The sequence below is a fragment of the Diospyros lotus genome, chromosome 13, assembly GCF_014633365.1.
Source record: "Diospyros lotus cultivar Yz01 chromosome 13, ASM1463336v1, whole genome shotgun sequence".
In the NCBI taxonomy this organism is placed as follows: domain Eukaryota; kingdom Viridiplantae; phylum Streptophyta; class Magnoliopsida; order Ericales; family Ebenaceae; genus Diospyros; species Diospyros lotus.
In genome coordinates, this window is record NC_068350.1 from 4,782,875 (window position 1) to 4,800,877 (window position 18,003).

At 39.3% G+C, this 18,003-nt stretch overlaps 1 protein-coding gene across 1 annotated transcript in view; it reads right to left on the bottom strand.

The window, feature by feature from the left end:
* Nucleotides 1-815: 815 nt before the first annotated feature.
* Nucleotides 816-18,003, bottom strand: part of LOC127787972 (delta(14)-sterol reductase) — a 36,471-nt gene continuing 19,283 nt past the window's right edge. The window contains exons 6-13 of the mRNA XM_052316083.1: nt 15,770-15,817; nt 15,171-15,291; nt 15,013-15,059; nt 9,661-9,742; nt 2,474-2,550; nt 2,183-2,302; nt 1,363-1,437; nt 816-1,274 (exon numbers count right to left, since the gene is read on the bottom strand). Coding sequence (XP_052172043.1) covers nt 1,121-1,274; nt 1,363-1,437; nt 2,183-2,302; nt 2,474-2,550; nt 9,661-9,742; nt 15,013-15,059; nt 15,171-15,291; nt 15,770-15,817 — 724 coding nt within the window. The 3' untranslated portion in view covers nt 816-1,120. The remainder of the gene's footprint in view (nt 1,275-1,362; nt 1,438-2,182; nt 2,303-2,473; nt 2,551-9,660; nt 9,743-15,012; nt 15,060-15,170; nt 15,292-15,769; nt 15,818-18,003) is intronic.

Consider the following 18,003-nt stretch of genomic DNA (forward strand, 5'->3'; position numbering starts at 1 on the left):
ATTTGTATAATAGTATGACTTGTATTGTAAAGGTGATATTTTAATTTAGCTTATATAATATGACCTATTAAAATGAAGCACTAGACTCGTGTAATATAAGTGATCAGTTTTGTTTTAATTGTGAATCTCTAGGCTTTGATTTTGGACATGGGCATTGGTATATGCTCCCCTTAATCTCTCTTTTGTTGCATTTCCATTTATTTTGAATTTCTAACATTACTCACTTGATCCTTATATTTGCTCTTCTTTTCAATAAATTTGGGTGGAAAATTAATCAGCTAGCTAGAGAGAGGAACCTTACAAATACATCATCAACGAGGGCAAACTAGTGCATAAACAAAGGAAGAAATTTCTTCAAACAAATGAATGTAAGGCCCAAAATGGATATTTTCGAATATTGATTCCAAACCCCTTTATCTGTTGATCCAATGGATTAATTTCTTGTTCTTAATTTCCTTTAGCATCTAATGCTACAACTGCCTCCTTTGTTTTGTTTTCTCAGTCTATTATCACCACACAGCGGACATTATGGCCCAACTTATGATAACTTCAACATCTTTCTGTCATTTCTAAAGGAAAATGGAATCAATCTTGACGAAGTTAGATATGGAGGCAGCAACAATATGGCAAGTTAGATTCCAAGGATTTGAAAATAGGAGATTTGGCGCCATTTTTGATCTGGTCCTCCAACCACATAAAATAAATCATATATAATTAATTACACCAAAAATGTTTCAGTTTCTTAAAGAATAGTTCTTATAAAAATATTTTTCACATAAATGATTCTCACAATAGTCGAATTTTCACATCAATGCAAAAAAGGCAATAGGCACTGGTCCTTAGCCAATTGATTAAATTATTAAACAAATTAAATACAATCTTGATAACAGACATTAAATCCTCACCCCCATCAAGGGATAAACATCAACGATGCAACGAAACCTCAATTTACTCAAAAATTTCAATGCGCATGTATTTAGCACATAAAACAACAAACAACACAACTTTTAGTTTCTTCCTAGATGCAATCCTCGGAGACCACTTTCTCTACATGATAAAGGTAATAAATGCAATCAAGAAGTTAGCATTTGGCTGTGGATAAGTCTGTTTGACGACCTGGTTAATAAACATATGGCAGTATCCTCCATGGAACAACTTTACGGTATTCTGCCCACACTTCTTTATACTTCTCTGCACAGCGTGCCTCGTCCCGTCTCTCTCTCCATATCAGCAGAATAAGAAGATAAATTGGATAAAAGTATGGAACAGGGGAACTGCAAATAAAGACGTGTTCTTATATCGACTTCGTTCTATATTGAACCGAATAACTGTATTGAAGTACAGTATAATTGGGAGCTTTACCTTATCCCACATGGTAAGCTGAAGGATGAAGCCAGAAGTAAATCCCCAAGGTAATTACAATGCCTTGCAATTCCCCTAGAGAGAGATCTTAAAATGAGAAGAATCTTGACAACTAAAGATAGGCACAAATTAAAGTAAAACTTCATATAAAAACCGCCAGACTATGTCAGCTAACCTGGTTGTAGGTACACATTTAAAAATATATATATATATATATATCATAATTCAAAAGTTAACATCATAACAAGTTAACTAATTTTCAATTTCTAGTCTATCGGCCTTACCGGGCCCACCCCTGATTTTAACTAAGCATATGTATAAATGAATACAATCTGCGTGTTTGAATATAAATATTCACCCATTTACAAGAATAGTTGTTTTCGCTTCTACAGGAAACCAGCATTTTTCCACTAAACATGTGTTTAATTGGCACATTATATCAAGGAATGTCAAATAGAATTGTTACCATGTTATTTGTACCTAATGCATGCAATAGCTTAATTACCATTCACTTTTTGAATATTGGTGGAAAAATTACATTTTGACAATCAGAGTGAATCAGTACTTTATAAACCTACTAGTTCTCATCATTTTCCATTCTGAATTTTATCAAAGCCCTAAACAAAGTACTACTTCTTTTCCTCACACAATGTTAAGAAGGCACCAAAGTAACACCCTAATTTCTTTGGTTAAGAAACAAAATATGATATCAAAATCCCATTTGTAAACAGTTTCCTTTTTTCTTGTAATTTCCATTTGTTTTCCTTTTCTTGATCAGACGAATAAAAATTAGAAGAACACAACCACATGATGATCTTACCAATAACCAGAAGCAAGCAACTTTCCGCCAATAACTTTTGGAGGTCTACCCCATATTGGTGCTTTGGGGTTCTTCTTGAATACATGCTTCTGCATGTTGGCGCCTCTAAAAACCCAATACCTGCCCAATCAAAAACATTTTACTATAGCTTGCAAACAAGGCATAGTTCTCCAAATATATATACATATATTTGGAAAGTGGACACAAAAGCCTGAAAGAACAAAAGGAAGACCAGAAAATACCAAAATCTCTAAGATGAAAAGAGAAGAACTTATACCAAAAGACATTTACCCAATCAGAAAGACAATGCAATTTGCAATGATAGCAGCTGTTGTTAGCTCCACCTTGTTACTCAAAAGCCACCAACCCTAACAAAAGAGGAAGAGGACTGCTAATCCAAAAGTTTTGCAAGGGAAGATATTTAATTAACAGTGTTAGTTTGATGATCATCAGTACGCAATAATAAATTTGGAAATCATAAGAACAAACTAGAGATCACTGAGTCTTCATTTGTTCATTATTCAGACACATCAAAGTGAATACACAGCCACCTGGAACTTGCATTGTAAACTACATGCAGGATGGATAGGGATGGCAGTTTTACCTGCCCCGATGGGTGGCCAATAAATTTGGTCCATTTAGGGGGTGGGGGGTGTTATGGGCCTAAAATTCCCTCCAACAGGGTGGATATGGACCAGGAAAAAATTCTACAATCAGGTAGAATGATGGGTATAGGGTCCCTGTCCTTACCTGACCTGTACATATTTAATACATATATATTTAGTTTATTTTATACTACCATTGGGCTAGGGCAGAGAGTCATTAGCATAATTGCATAAAATGGCCAGGTAGGCGTGCCCTTGTTCCGTGACTAGAGAGGTTCATAAGACCTCAAATGGATTTTAATTGGGATGAGAATTAAATACTCTTTCTTTCTATTTTGCAGTTACAAAAAAAAAAAAAAAATTTAAATAGAACTTTTTCTATTTTTATATAAAGTAGGAATTAACTATACTACCAGATGAGAACAAGTATAGGAAAGTGGATGCAAGATGGGGATGCGAGAAGGGGTACTCAGTTAATATTCAGTCTATTGTCATTCCCAGATGAAGACATATTCCACCTCAAACCATTGAGATGGAGCTAATAGTTTATCTGGATCAATTAATTGAGATATAGTTACTCACAAGCAGCCCCAGGTTGGTTTTTTTCCCAGAGCAAGAGCTTAAATTATAATCATTATAATCATTAATAACGCAATTCTCAACTGTATGAGATACTCAAAATTTCCATATCTACTTTCCTTTAAAAGTTGTAGAAAATACGATCTTCCTATAACAGATAAATAGAATTTATCTTTTGACCCTGATTTGTGTCCATTTGCTAAGGTGGTGAGGGAACTTGAGGTAATCTTTTTTCATCATTTGTGAGTTCTTATTTCTAGTTTTAGGGGCTTTGTTTAGCCCAACATTTACAACTATTGACCTTCATGGCGGTGATGGTGGGGGGATGCGAACCAGAAAAGAGAACCACAGACACTTCGATTCAATTTCACCAATTCAATCAAATTACAAGAAGAAAACTGGGCATTTGAGAGGCCCTTAACACTCAAGCATTGAATCCAAAATCTTTCCCCCCTCTTCAAATTTCTCCCTCAATATATTCTCCTCTCCTCTAACCAAATTCAGTTTCGCACCTGCTGGGTTGTTACACAACCCAGCAATTTTCCCATTCTACCCCTACACGCATGGGTTGTTACACAACCATTTACTCCCTTGCCCTTGACCCTTGGATCATCTTTGATAGGTCCAGTGAACAGGGGGCCTATCATTACTCCCTCCTAAAACTTTCACCTTGTCCTCAAGGTGGAAAAATGGAAATTTCTGCCATATCAAGTGATAAGGCTCCCAAGTAGCTTCCAACGAGGGTAGCCCCTTCCATTATATGAACACTCTATTCTCCATAAGTTCTTCCCTATTCCTGGCTGAACTCCAAGCACTGCCTCTGGTTCTACCAGCATCTCAAGGTCTTCATTCAGTTGTCGAGGAATCTCCACATTAGCTTCCAATGCCCCTCTTGCCTCCCATAGTTGGGACACGTGAAATACAGGATGGATAGGGCAATGAGGTGGCAGCATCAACTTATAAGCCACCACACCTACTTCCTTTTCAATTTCAAATGGACCATAATAGGGCAGCTAGCTTTTCATTTGCATGTGCAGTCAATGATTTCTGTCGATATGGCCTTAACTTCAAATAAACCAAGTCTCCTTATTTGAACTCCACCTCCCTTGTCTGATTTGCTCCCTTCTTCATCATTGCTTGTGCTCTAATCAACCGTGCCTTCAATTTCTCAAGGATTAAATCTCTCTCAATTAGTTGTTGCTCCATCATTGAAACAGGGGTAGTTCCCTTCTCAAACCTCAATAAGGGTGGTGGTTCTCACCCATACACTGCTTGAAATGGAGTCACTTTGGCAGTAGTGTAATAGGAGGTATTATACCATAATTCCGCCCAAGGTAGCCATATGTACCATGCCTTTGGTTTTGAGGAAGCAAAACAGCGTAGGTAGGTTTCTAAAGTCCGATTAAGTACCTCTGTTCGCCCATCCATTTGAGGGTGATAGGCTGTGCTTCTGTTGAGTTTGGTACCTTGTAGTCGAAACATCTCCTCCCAAAATTTGCTCATGAAAATTTTGTCTCTATCTGATACATTGGACCTTGGCATTCCATGAAGCCTCACCACTTAATAAAAATTCCTGCCACCTCCCCAGTTGTAAATAGGTGTTTAAGGCCAATGAAATGCTTGTACTTACTAAGTCTGTCCACCACTACCAAAATTGAATACATCTTGCTAGACTTTGGCAATCCTTTAATGAAGTCAATAGCAATGTCGTCCCAAATTTGGTTTGGGATAGGAAGGGCTACAAGAGTCCCCCCGGAGCTAAGGCCATGTATTTATTTCGTTGGCAAACTGAGCAATCACTTATATACTTATATATATTCCTCTTCATTCCTTGCCAACAAACATTTGCCACCACCCTCTTGTAAGTTTTTAATAATCCTGAGTGTCCTCCTACACTTCTATCGTGCCCATCATGAAGTAACAATGGAATGAGAATGGATCACTTGGGTAAATACAGCCTTCCCTTGTAAAGGAGACGGTTGTCCACTAGCTGGTCATTAGGGTGTGAAGTAGGATCAGCTTGGAGATCTTGGATAATTCCTTGCAATCTTTCATCTGCCTTTACCTCACTGGTTAACTAATCCATTTGGACCACTTTAGGCACTGTTAAGGCCATTATTGTTGCTGGGTGACAGATTCGTGACAGCTCATCAACATCTTTATTCTCCAAACCCGGCCGATATTGTATCTCAAATTGGAACCCCATCAATTTCACCATCTATTTCAAGTATTCCGGACTCACCACTTGCTGTTCCATCAAGTATTTGAGACTCCTTTGATTTGTTTGAACTGCAGACTTCCTGCCTAACAAGTAATGCCTCCATTTTTGCACAACAAACATTATGAAATGGAACAATTAGTCACAAAAAGAGGTAGAGGTAGACCCAATAAGACTTTGGGAGAGACATTAAAATTTGATATGAAATATATGGATCTAAATGAGAATATGACAAAAGACAGAAATACATGGAAGTCTAGAATTCATGTAGCCGACCCCACATAGTGGGATAAAGGCTGGATATGTTGTTGTTGTTGTTGTTGACTGAAAGCATGACTAAAATAAGCAATAGGCCTTTGCTATTGCATTAATACAACCCCCATACCTTGTCCCGAGGCACTAGTCTCAATGACGAAAGGCTTCCCAAATTCCGGCAAGGCTAAAACGGGTAGGGATACCATTTTAGCCTTAAGTTGTTGGAAGGCCTGCTCGGCTGCCACATCCCAAAAGAAGTTGTTCTTCCTTAATCTTTACGTTAGAGGCCTTGCTAACTTGCCATAATCCCTCACAAAGCGTCTATAATACCCTGTGAGACTAAGGAACCCCCTCAATTCCTTAACCGATGTAGGAGTAGGCCACTTTAACATAGCTTGTACCTTACTTTGATCGGATGAAACCCCATGATGAGATATCATATGACCTAAATATTCAATTTTCACTTGTCCAAACACAAACTTCTTCCTATTGGCAAAGAGCTGGTTGTCCACTAGTACCTTTAAGACACAACATAAGTGTTGTGTGTGCTATTCAAAATCCCTGCTATACACCAATATGTCATCGAAGAATACCAACACAAAACGACGCAAATATTCTTTGAAAATGTCATTCATTAATGATTGGAAGGTGGTTGGGGCATCCGTTAGCCCAAATGGCATTACTAAGAACTTGTAATGCCCTTCATGAGTCCTGAAAGTGGTCTTGGGAACATCCTTAGACTCGACTCTGATCTAATGGTAACCAAATTTCAAATCGAGCTCGGAGAAAACCCTAGCACCATGCAACTCATCAAGTAACTCCTTTATCATGAGAATGGAAAATTTATCCAGTATAGTGACCTTGTTCAAGGCTCTAAAGTCCACACAAAAACGCTACCCTCTATCCTTTTTTACCAACACCACCGAACTCGAAAATGGGCTAGAACTAGGCTGTATAATTCCAGCAGCCAACATCTCCCCCACCAACTTCTCAATCTCACTTTTTTGCAAATAAGGGTATCGATAGGGCCTTACACTAACCGGTGTGGTTCTCGAAATCAAATTAATGGCATGATCCCTCCTCCTATAAGGTTGCAGCCCCTCCAGCGTAGAGAAAACCCTCTCAAACTCGGCCTACACCCCCCTTAGCATCTCCGGAGCTTCCTTTTGAGCTTCTTTGATCTTTGCCGCCATGGTTCCCAATTCTAACAACATTCCTTCCCCATTTTCCTTAAAGGCCTTCAGCATCGCCTTTAAGGACACCAAGGTCTTGGTCAAGCTAGGGTCCCTTTGCAATGTTACTGCTATGCCCCCTATCTGAAATTTCATTGTGAGGGCCTTCCAATCCACATTCATTTTTCCAACAGCTGCAAGCCACTTCATTCCCAAAATTACATTTGAGCTCCCCAAATCTAGAGGTAAAAAATCCTCTACAATTTGTAGATTTTGGAGATTAAGCTTCACTCCCTTGCAAATTCCCACCCCTTGCACTGCCATTCCTGTTCCCATAATGACCCCATATCCTACTGTTTCCTCCCTTGGTAAACCCAATTGCCACACTAGCTCGATTGCTATAAAATTATGCGTTGCCCCTCCATCAATAAGCATCACTACTGGCTGCCCCTCTATGTCCCCTTTGAGCTTCATAGTTTGTGGTGTAGTCAATTCAATTACTGAGTTCATTGAGAGCTCAATGACCTCCCCCCCTTGCCCAAGCTCCCCTTCTACCTCTTCCAACATTTCTCCCTTAACTATCGCCTCTTCTACCTTTTCATCGTAAATCATCATCACTTGCAGCTCTTTATTTCTGCACTTGTGGCCTATAGTATACTTCTCATCACATCGAAAACATAGGCCCTTATCCCTTTTTTCCTTCCACTCAGCCTCGCTCAGCTGTTTGAAAGGCAGGTTACTCCCTCTCCCATTGGCCTGTGGTCGATATGGGTTAGTAGGACCAACTGTCATGGGTTTGGGGGGCTGTTGCAAGTGTGGTAGAATTCCCCCTCGTTGGTAAGTCGAAATTGGGTTCAACATGGCCTATCCCTTGCTCGAACCCGATCCAACCGTGCTCCCCCGAACCACCTGATTCCGCTTTATACGTTGAACTAAATCCATCATCTGCTCCAAACCCCTCGACCTCAACACCCTCAACTAGGCCTTGATATCGGGTTTTAAACCATTTATGAAATGCCTTCCAGCATGGCCTCCAACAGGTTTTCAAGGGGTGATGCCAATGTCTCAAAGCATTGGCGATACTCCATGACCGTTCCCTTCTGCTAGAGGACTAGAAACTGCTCTTCAACGGAGCCTTCTTGGGTGGGTCGGAGCGACTCCTCAACAGGAACTTGAAGTCCTCCCAATTCCTCATCCTTCGCCACTTTTCCTCCCATTGGAACCACGAAAGTGCAACACCCTCCAAACACAACGCTGTTGTATCTAACTTCTCCTCATCAGTCAACCCATTCACTGCAAAGTACCATTCGGCTCGAAATATCCAGTCGTCTGGATCTTCGCCTTCAAAGAGGGGCATCTCCAATCGACGCCCTCGGATCTTCGGCTGCCAACCCCCATCGGAACCACCTACTTCAGCTCGCCGTACTCCTATTTCCAACGTCACCTTGGAATCCTGAATGAATTCCAGAGGCTAGCCTCCCAACTTCTCCTTGTTCTTCCTCTCTCATTTCTGCTCTTCCCACCTCGTTCTCATCCATGCAAACTGTTCCACCAAGTTTGCGACATTCTTCTCTACCAATTGAACCTCACCCCTCATGGCATCAACTCCTCGTTGCATGCCTTCCATCCTCCCTTCCAATTCACCTACTCGATCTGTCAGGTTCACCACCAGGATTGGTGATGCTCTGATACCAAATTGATGCAAACTAAAAAAAAGAACCATAGAGACTTCGATTCAATTTCACCAATGCAATCAAATTACAAGAAGAAAACTGGGCATTCGAGAGGCCCTTAAGCACTGAATCCAAAATCTTTCCCCCCTCTACAAATTTCTCCCTCAATATATTCTCCTCCCTCCTCTAACCAAATTCGGTTTCGCACTTGCTGGGTTGTTACAAGACCCAACAATTTTTCCATTCTACCCCTATGCACATGGTTGGGTGTAATGCCAGCCAGCCCATTTACTCCCCTGCCCTTGCCCTTGGACCATATTTGAAGGTTCAAATATTTATTTTGGGACAGGATAGGGAAACAGAAGAGTCAAGGTCAAGGTAGGGGAAGGGTGGAAACGAAAATAAACTTGCAAAAGAGAGCATATAGTCAATTTTCTAAGGACAAATAGAGCACAATAGTTGTATGACAGCAAGAAAAATAAATAAAAAAAATGAGCTCAACTTAGAGACATGCCAAGTAACTGGACGGTTCATAATAAAGATCCCATCCTATTCCTATGCACAACTGTAAGTTATTTTAACCACCCTCCAAAAAACAACCTGAAGAGATTCTAAATCAGCAGCAGTATGCTCATGTGGATTTGCAGCCAATATATAGCAAAAGGGCACCCACATAGTGGGATAAAGGCTGGATATGTTGTTGTTTTATATAGCAGAAGGGCAAATTATATTTCAATAAATGCAGACAATACAATGCCAATTCTTTTCAGAATGGAGATGACAGAATCATCTGTCACTCCAGGCTTTAATTGTATTAGAAATGTCATTAAGTGTCAGTCATTGTCATCAATTTTCCTAAACCACAAATCAAGTGCATAGCAGTCAGAATTTATCGCAAGCAGTATATTAACTAGTATATATGTTTAGGTATACTTCTTATAGGATTACATTGCTTCTTATGGGGCAAGTAAAATACCTGGATACTAAAAGTGAAGGGAATCCAAACAAGATCACCAAATACTAGCATGAAGCCCAATTTTTCTGCAATTATATCCCACCTGCAAAAGATAGCCATGTCAAAAGGCTAGATGTAAACTAAATCATATTTTAATTATAACATAGAGATCTTCCAGCCAGGAAAACAAATAAGACAATGCCATTAATTGACAGAAATATCTGAAATGACTAATGCACACACGTTGAGACATGAAGTGTCAACAATCCTTAAAATTGTAGCATAGATATCATTAAACGGAACTTAGTTGGGGTGCCCCAAAGCCAGATTCAAATCAAATACATAGCAGTTGATGTAAGTCCTATAACAACTATACAATAGCAGTAAAAAACTTATGTTAACAGATAACCTCTAATACACAAAAATGTAAAAGAATGTCACTGGGAAATAAGGAGCAATAGCCAAACTTTTATTGAAATAACTGAGTAAAACAATAAATCATATAAAAATAAATGCAAAATATGGATACAAAAGCTTATACTGCAGGAAATATTGCACAAAGTCCCTGGTCAAAGCATAACCATGTTCCAAGTTTTGAATATAAAATCTAACAAGTCTCCCAGAAGGGCCAGAACAGCAAGAAGTTTCTTCTTTTACATTATCCCCTTTTTCATTCTACATCAACATCCATCACAGAATCATATCATAACAGGGTGGTCATTCTAAAAGTGTGGGGTTTTAAATTGGAAAGGGCAGCTTTTTAACAAGAAAGAACATGAAGCACCATAATACCCTATCCTGTCACTCTCTTCCCACCATCAACCACTTTTGATTTCTTGTGGCATATATTATGTTTATCATGCTTTTTTTAAATAGCAATACAGACCATGAAGGGAAAATATAATTGGACAAAAATCTCACATGTACTGGTATATGTTAACTGGCAAAATGAAGTTGCATAACTTTCATATTAAGTGCTTTGACTTTTTCAACTGTGACTAACTCGAAGGATTCAAATAAAACAACAAAGAATGTTTCAATCATTTCCCAGGTGTCCCCCCCCCAAAAAAAAAAAATTTGATAGGGAGAGGAAAATCCACAATGATGCAGTATAATTAGCAAAGACTTCATTGCAATGATAATGGGGTAGAGGGCACTCTCGTCATACCTCATTCAGTTTGTAACCCACAAATGATTTGGGATCAGTTACATGGATTCTATTTCACCACTCAGCAATTAAATTACAATGTAATATTTCTTTCTATTATCTCAATCCAACAATTAATTTGACCCCAACTCATCCCTAGCATTATCTTTAATGTCAACAGTGTCATTTTTCCTTATGAAGAAAAAATCAATCTTCGTTCATAACTGTCTGAATCATCTCAATTGATTTTCCCTTTGTTTTTTATTTTTTTTATTTTGTAGATCGCTTCCATAACATTTCAAGAAGTAGCTTGTTCATATCCCCATCTCTCCTAGCTTTACCACACACCCATCTTAGCATGCAAAGCTTGATAATATTCATTTTTCTAGCATCCTTTTTAATTTATCCTGAACTCTATTGTTATAAATTGGGAGCATTGGCAGCAACACACCCAAGAAACCAATCAAACACCCCTCAACACACTCACAACTCAATGGCCGACGCACCACAACACAAACATGTAATAAAGAACAGAATTTAAACAAGAACAGAACAAGAAAAAAAACTCGCAAACCACATGAGGAGACAATTTTATCCTGGTTCATGTCAAATGAATTGGCACTACATCCAGCCTTGAAACCACCACCGAGCAACCTTCTTTATTGATGGAAACAGTACAGGACTCCCCTCTTTCTCTCTCCCACGATACAAGCCTTCTCAAAAGTGTACAAGACTATTCTAACTCACAGCCTTATCATTTTCATAGCTCTTGTGAAATTAGAAAGATAACATGCGATACTCTCTCTCTCAGCCCCCCTTGCCCTATTTATAGAAAATAGGGAGATATTTCCTAGGACTGGTTATGATATTTCTGGATTTGCCCTCCACTAATAACTATTATTACAAGAGAGCCACCCGCCTATCAACTAACAGATAACCGCATACAAAAAACACTGCACATAATCCTATCACTAACTCTAGACAATCTTTAACATCTATAATTATATGAATTATCTTCTTCTTGTACTGCAAGTTTCTTTTTTTAAGTCTCGCAAGCATTCATGACCACACAAAATGCTCAAACATAATGTCATGATCCAAGGGCAATTCTGTAATTTTTGTTGTCAAGGCATTAGCCATTTGTACTAGTTAGTTGCTGCATTGATGATTGTACCGCTATAGATATGCTATTAGCTGAAGGGAAGAGCCTATATAATGCTAAGATGTATGAGAATGGGAATTCATGATTTGAGAAATAACATAATTCTTTCCCTCCCAATTCTCTCTCTCCCAAATTCTCCCTTCTGTCAATTCTCCCTCCAAAACTCTCTCAGTTACCCTATAATTCCAACATGCTTGAGTCTCATCTTAAAGACTTGACATTTGGTATCAAAGCCAGCGATCCTCGACGAGGAGTTGGCATTGGCTGCGTACAGACGGAGTAGATCAGATCACAACAAATTGTGATTTGTGAGTGGAATTGCAAATCTCTGCTAATTAGAAGAAGCGAGTGGTTACAAATTGAGATGGCAGAAGAGACGAGGTTGAAGCAATTAGAATCAATGATGGAAGCACTAGAGTTCAAAATGACACAGACTCACAAAGCTGTCACTCAAAGCAGGGAAGATGACATGGTGGCAATCAGAAAAGGAATGCGTGAGGATCTTTTAGCCTCACGGGAAAGCATGCAAAGGGAATTGGAGAGACATAGAGAAATGATGGAACAATACGATCAGAGGATCAACAACATGTTCAACATATGGCTGGCGCTCAGCCATTCACAAACTCCGACCAACTCCACTCTATCATGCTTCTACACCAATTCTGGAACCAAGCGTCAGCCACATCATCGAGATATGTGGCAGCCATGTTCACCTTCTCCCTTTTAGCCACTCGGTACTAATAAAACACCCGTTCACACCATCTCACCCACCATCTAGGCCTATCCCTCTCAAATGCAGGAATCTCCATTCTAGGCCCTATAAGTGCAGGGTGAGCTCCTCCTACTCCGCTATGGAAATTCTCCTCCTCTGCTTCCATTTTGTCCTCGACCTCCATTGGATCATGGGACCTCGTTCTATTCCTTGGCATCATCAAAATTGGTGCCAAGGAAGCTTTGGGGGGAAAATCCATTGGAAGGCTAGCATTAGGTTGCTGAGCAAACATGCTCAAGGCGACGCTCACTTGCTAGTTAATTTGCCGGCTTAGTCCAGTAAATTCCTCCCTAAGTCCACTAACGACTCGCTCTAAATGAGTCGCATTCTCCGATCGATACCTATTGATCTCCTTATGTGGATGCCCAATTCCAATGTCTCCAAGCGATCTTTGACCTGCTTTTGGTTCTGGCACATCCCCAATTCAATGGCATCCAATCTGGACTCCATTTGTTTCGCACGAGTGCCCTCGGCCATAGTCACTAATCCGGCCACGTCGCTAGCTCTGATACCAAATGTTAGATCTAGAATCTAATTGGAAGGTTCTTCTGTAATTGAGGAAAAACAAAGAGTGAGTGGGAAGGAAGAACACGAGAAAGAGAGACAAGAGAATTGAGAGAGAGAGAGAGAGAGTTTGAGAGAATTTGGAGAGAAAAGATCATGGAATTATCCTCACATGATCCCCATCCTCGTGTGCATTCTCTTATTTATAGGAGAGTTAGTTAGTTACAGCTTCTAGAGAACTCAACTCAAGTGGCCATGTGCATTTGGCTCTAATCCCTTACATCTCAACCTCTAGTTACAATCGTGTACCCCCCCTCTATTCATATACACCCAATTACAATGATACCCTTGAGTTGTGACAATGTCTACTGCCTATCACCCACAAATGGATAACCAAATTGAAAAGGTCAATCAGTGTCTGGAAGCTTACTTGAGGTGTATGTGCTTCGCTAAACCCAAAAGTTGGAATAGGTGGTTATCCTTAGAACAATGGTGGTATGATGCCAACTACAACAATGCCATTAAAAGAAGCCCCTTCGAAGCAGTGCTCGGTTACAGACCTCCCTTATTGCCTGCAATCTCCCATTCCACAACCACCATGGCTACTGTGGAACAGTACTTGCAACAGAGGCAAGAGGTGTTAACTATACTTAAGAGGGAATTAGCCACACCCCAGAACAAGATGAAGCAGAAGGTTGATAAACGGATGAGTGACAGGTCCTTCCATGTGGGTGATAGGGTCTACCTTAAGGTGAAAAAGTTCCTACAACAACCCTTTGCAGCCACACCAGCCTCCAAACTCAACCCTAAGTACTTTGGGCCCTATCCTATAGAATCAAAGGTGGGGAAAGTGGCTTACAAGTTGTAGTTACCAATAGGGTTCAACACTCACCTCGTGTTCCATGCCTCATTACTAAAGAGGTCTATTGAACCTAATGCTCCTACGAGCCAAAACTTGCCAACTATGGAAGAAGCAATTGAACCTCAGGCCATTGTAGATAAGAGAGTGATCTACCAAGGTGCAGCCCCCTTGACACAGGTGTGGGTACAATGGTCACACATGCACCCTGACCATACAACTTAGGAATACCTACTAGAACTGTTTAAACAATTTCCGAGAGCTACTGACCTACTCTAAATTCTTGAGGACAAGAATTATTTTCAAGGGGAGGGGAATGTCACGATCTAGGGGCAATTCTGTAATTTTCTTTGTTAAGGCATTAGCCATTTGTACTAGTTAGTTGCTGCATTGATGATTGTACCCCTACAGTTATGCTGTTAGTCGAAGGGAATAGACTATATAAGGCTAAGATGTATGAGGATGGGAATTCATGTTTTGAGAAATAACAGAATTATTTCCTTCCTAATTCTTTTCCCTCCCAATTCTCTCTCTCCCAAATTCTCCCTTCTTTCAAATTCTCCCTCTAGAACTCTCTCGGTTACCCTATAATTCCGACGTGCTTGAGTCTCATCTTAGAGACTTGACACATTCCTCCACTACATCCATCTCAACTCAACTCTATAAGGTAACAAAAACACCCAGCTTGTGCACGATTGAACCTGCCATCAAAAGTATTCAATCTTAGGTTTTGGTCTTCAATACAACCTATCCCTTTATTCTTACTTGAGTTTTACTAAACTCTAGTACATAAATTATTCTCATTTCAGAACCTTTTGATTCCAGAACTTGTGTAGTACAGAATAATATCAAATGTTCTGATGAGATAATGATGCAATTGTACTTTCTTCAGCTGGATGTTCTTATTGAATCAAACAGGAAGCACTTACGTGGAAGTCATGTACTCTTCATAAAAGAAGTAGTCCAGAATGTACAACTGAAAAAAGAAGAAACCCAAAATAATATTATGGTTAAGCAAATTAAAAAGAAAGAAATCAACAACTGCATACAATGTGTGAAAAAATTAAAATATGCAACATCAAATTACCGCACAGAATAGCTGGTAGAGGATCATTGATTGGCTCAAGTTGGAATCTTGAGCACTTTTGGCCAGGACAGAGAGATTGATAAGCAGCCATCCCATCATTCCAGCTCTAACAAAGAAAAATCTGGAGAAGAGACTTATCTCATCTTAAGAAGCAATGAGTTCATCATAAAATCACACTGGACCATGTCATTGCATTCAACTCATATATGGCCAAAACATCAGTCATATATAGAATAGAAACATGGAAGGGTCAGACAATACTGTTTAAGATGTTATAAAAAAGAAAAGGAAAAGGCTAAGGCTGAGCAAAATTGTTTTGTACTTTAATCTGGCTCATTGAAACTGGGCTGTCATGCATTGAGGAAAAAACAACTGAGAGGATTGTAAAGAAAAATAATCATATATAAAGAGGAGAAAAGAAAACAACAGAAGCTGAACTCAGACTACAAAAACTACAATAAAAAATTTCAAGTGCTTGAAACTGAAACAATATCAGTGGGGCATTAAGACTACATAGAAATAACATAAATGCATAGTCTGAAATTCTAAAGATCTACAGCAGAAGGAAACATTCCCAAATTGAAGTCCAGATTACATACTTGAGGTCAATGCCCATAAATTGAGGATTCAGCTGTATCCCAAACCACCTGATGCATGATAATAATATACTAAGGGTGATTAATCAAAAAACATTATTCAACATGCTTACAACAAAAACACAAGAATAGTATCTCTATGGCACATGGAAAAGAAAGTTTTTGCTAGTTGAGAATAAGTATCACAATAGAAGGCTCTAAGGGAAAGCAAAACTAGCAAAACAAGGCAAATGTATACATAAAGAAGGGAATCTAAATTCTATATATACAATAAAATTGAAAATATCAAAGATAATTATATATAAGCCTTAGAAAGATGCTCAAGCCAGGAATTGGAGTTGTTCGTTATTGTTGTTTTCTTTTATTAGTCATTTAACTATTGTGGTTGCAATAATAAGACATGGAAGAAAAAAGTGCACAGGAGAGCTGAAATATGAGAATTGTCCATGTCTCTCATCATCAAACAGCAATTCGTTTTTCTGTGCCCATTACTTGCTAGAATTTTGGTTGAGCAGCCCTTGTTCTGAGATTCTGCCACATTTCATTTTGAAAGGGTTTGCCTCCTTTTTGGAAGTTCTTCTTTTCTTTGTTATCGATCAAAAAGAATAAAGAAATAAACGGCAAACTATTCTGATGCTGAAGTATTCAACCTACCTTATATAAACACATGGACATTATGCTAATGTTGAGTGCATAAAAATTAAGCATGTAGTTACTGAGACAGTATTAACATAGCATAAACAACATACAGAGATATAAGAGCTCCAAGAACTTGATGTACGGGAAAGTTTGCTTCTGAATTGAAAACCAAAGCTCTGCTTCAACTTCTAATAATCAACTAATAACTTTAGCCAATATTTCTAATCTGTACCGAATATAGTCACCAACAAGGAAGTTAAAAGAAGTTAAATTCTTAACAGGTAGAAAGAAGACACTTACATGTGAAAAATGAAAAGGAGAAATATGAATATTCCTCACTTTCCATTGATCCATAGGGAGAATTATATATATATAAAAAAAAAAAATCCTAAGAACTCTCTTAAATTACAGGAATATATTACAACAAATTTAAATACACTACATTACAAATTTGGATGAATTTGAACTTGGATTCCCTCATTTGTTTTGAAGACTGCTTCATCCTTTCTTTCCTTTATCCTCTTATCTACTCGTTCACGGCTTTGAATCAATCTTTCTTTTCTTTTATCTTCTCCAACAACATGATCCAACAGATATTCTATAAACCAATTCAATATAAATATACTTTTAAGCTGCCTATAGGCCCAAAAAAGTAGGAAACCAGAACCCTCAAATACTATCATAGTCAGCTCAAACAATCTCCCGTGTGTCCAAGTAAGATCTCCAATATCAGTTGACAAAAAGTGAATATTCAGTTCCATTCCGTTTGATATGGAGTGTATGGGCCTAAATGAAGATATGACAAAAAACAGAAATATATGGAAGTCTAGAATTCATGTAGCCGACCCCATATAGTGTGATAAAGACTGAATATGTTGTTTGTTGAATTATATGGTTATAATCTAGTGTTAATCTTATATTAGAACCCATGGCTCATGGCCCGTTATATTTGTATATATAGGTGTATAATCTATGAGTTTAATTAGGTTGTAAATGCATATTAAAAGCTAAGGTTTTCTTCCTAAGCTTCACATGGTATCAAAGCCAAAATACAAACCCTAGCCGCCGCTGCCCACATCACTGACGACCACTGTCAGTCGCGTCGCCACCGACCGCCGCGGCCTGCCATGCCCCCGTCGTCGCTGCTCGCGCACACCGCCACCACCGTGCTCGCGCTACTGGTCTGCAGCGGGTCTTCACTGTCTAGTGGCCAATCACGCACACCGCCACCACCGTTGCGTTCGCCGGCCTCCGATCTATCGACCCCGGAGGATCGTCGCCGTTGCCGCCGCCTCTCTCGCATTGTTCAGAGACTTGTTTTGGCTCCGATCTCTCTCTTCAGTACTCCGATCGCGACGCCGTCTTCACCATTGGACTCACCTCCTTCACTTCATCCTAGTCCAGGTGATTTCGTCGCCATTCGCTGCAGTTGGTCACGGGCATCCACTGTCTCCCATCTGTTGATCTTGTAGAGCTCCCTTCTATCCAACATGACTGGTACTAGTAAATCTAGCTCATTCTCTGGTATTTTGTCTCCCTCTCCAGCCATTGCTACTAAGAAGTTGATGGGCAGTTCCAATTATATCTCTTGGTCTAAA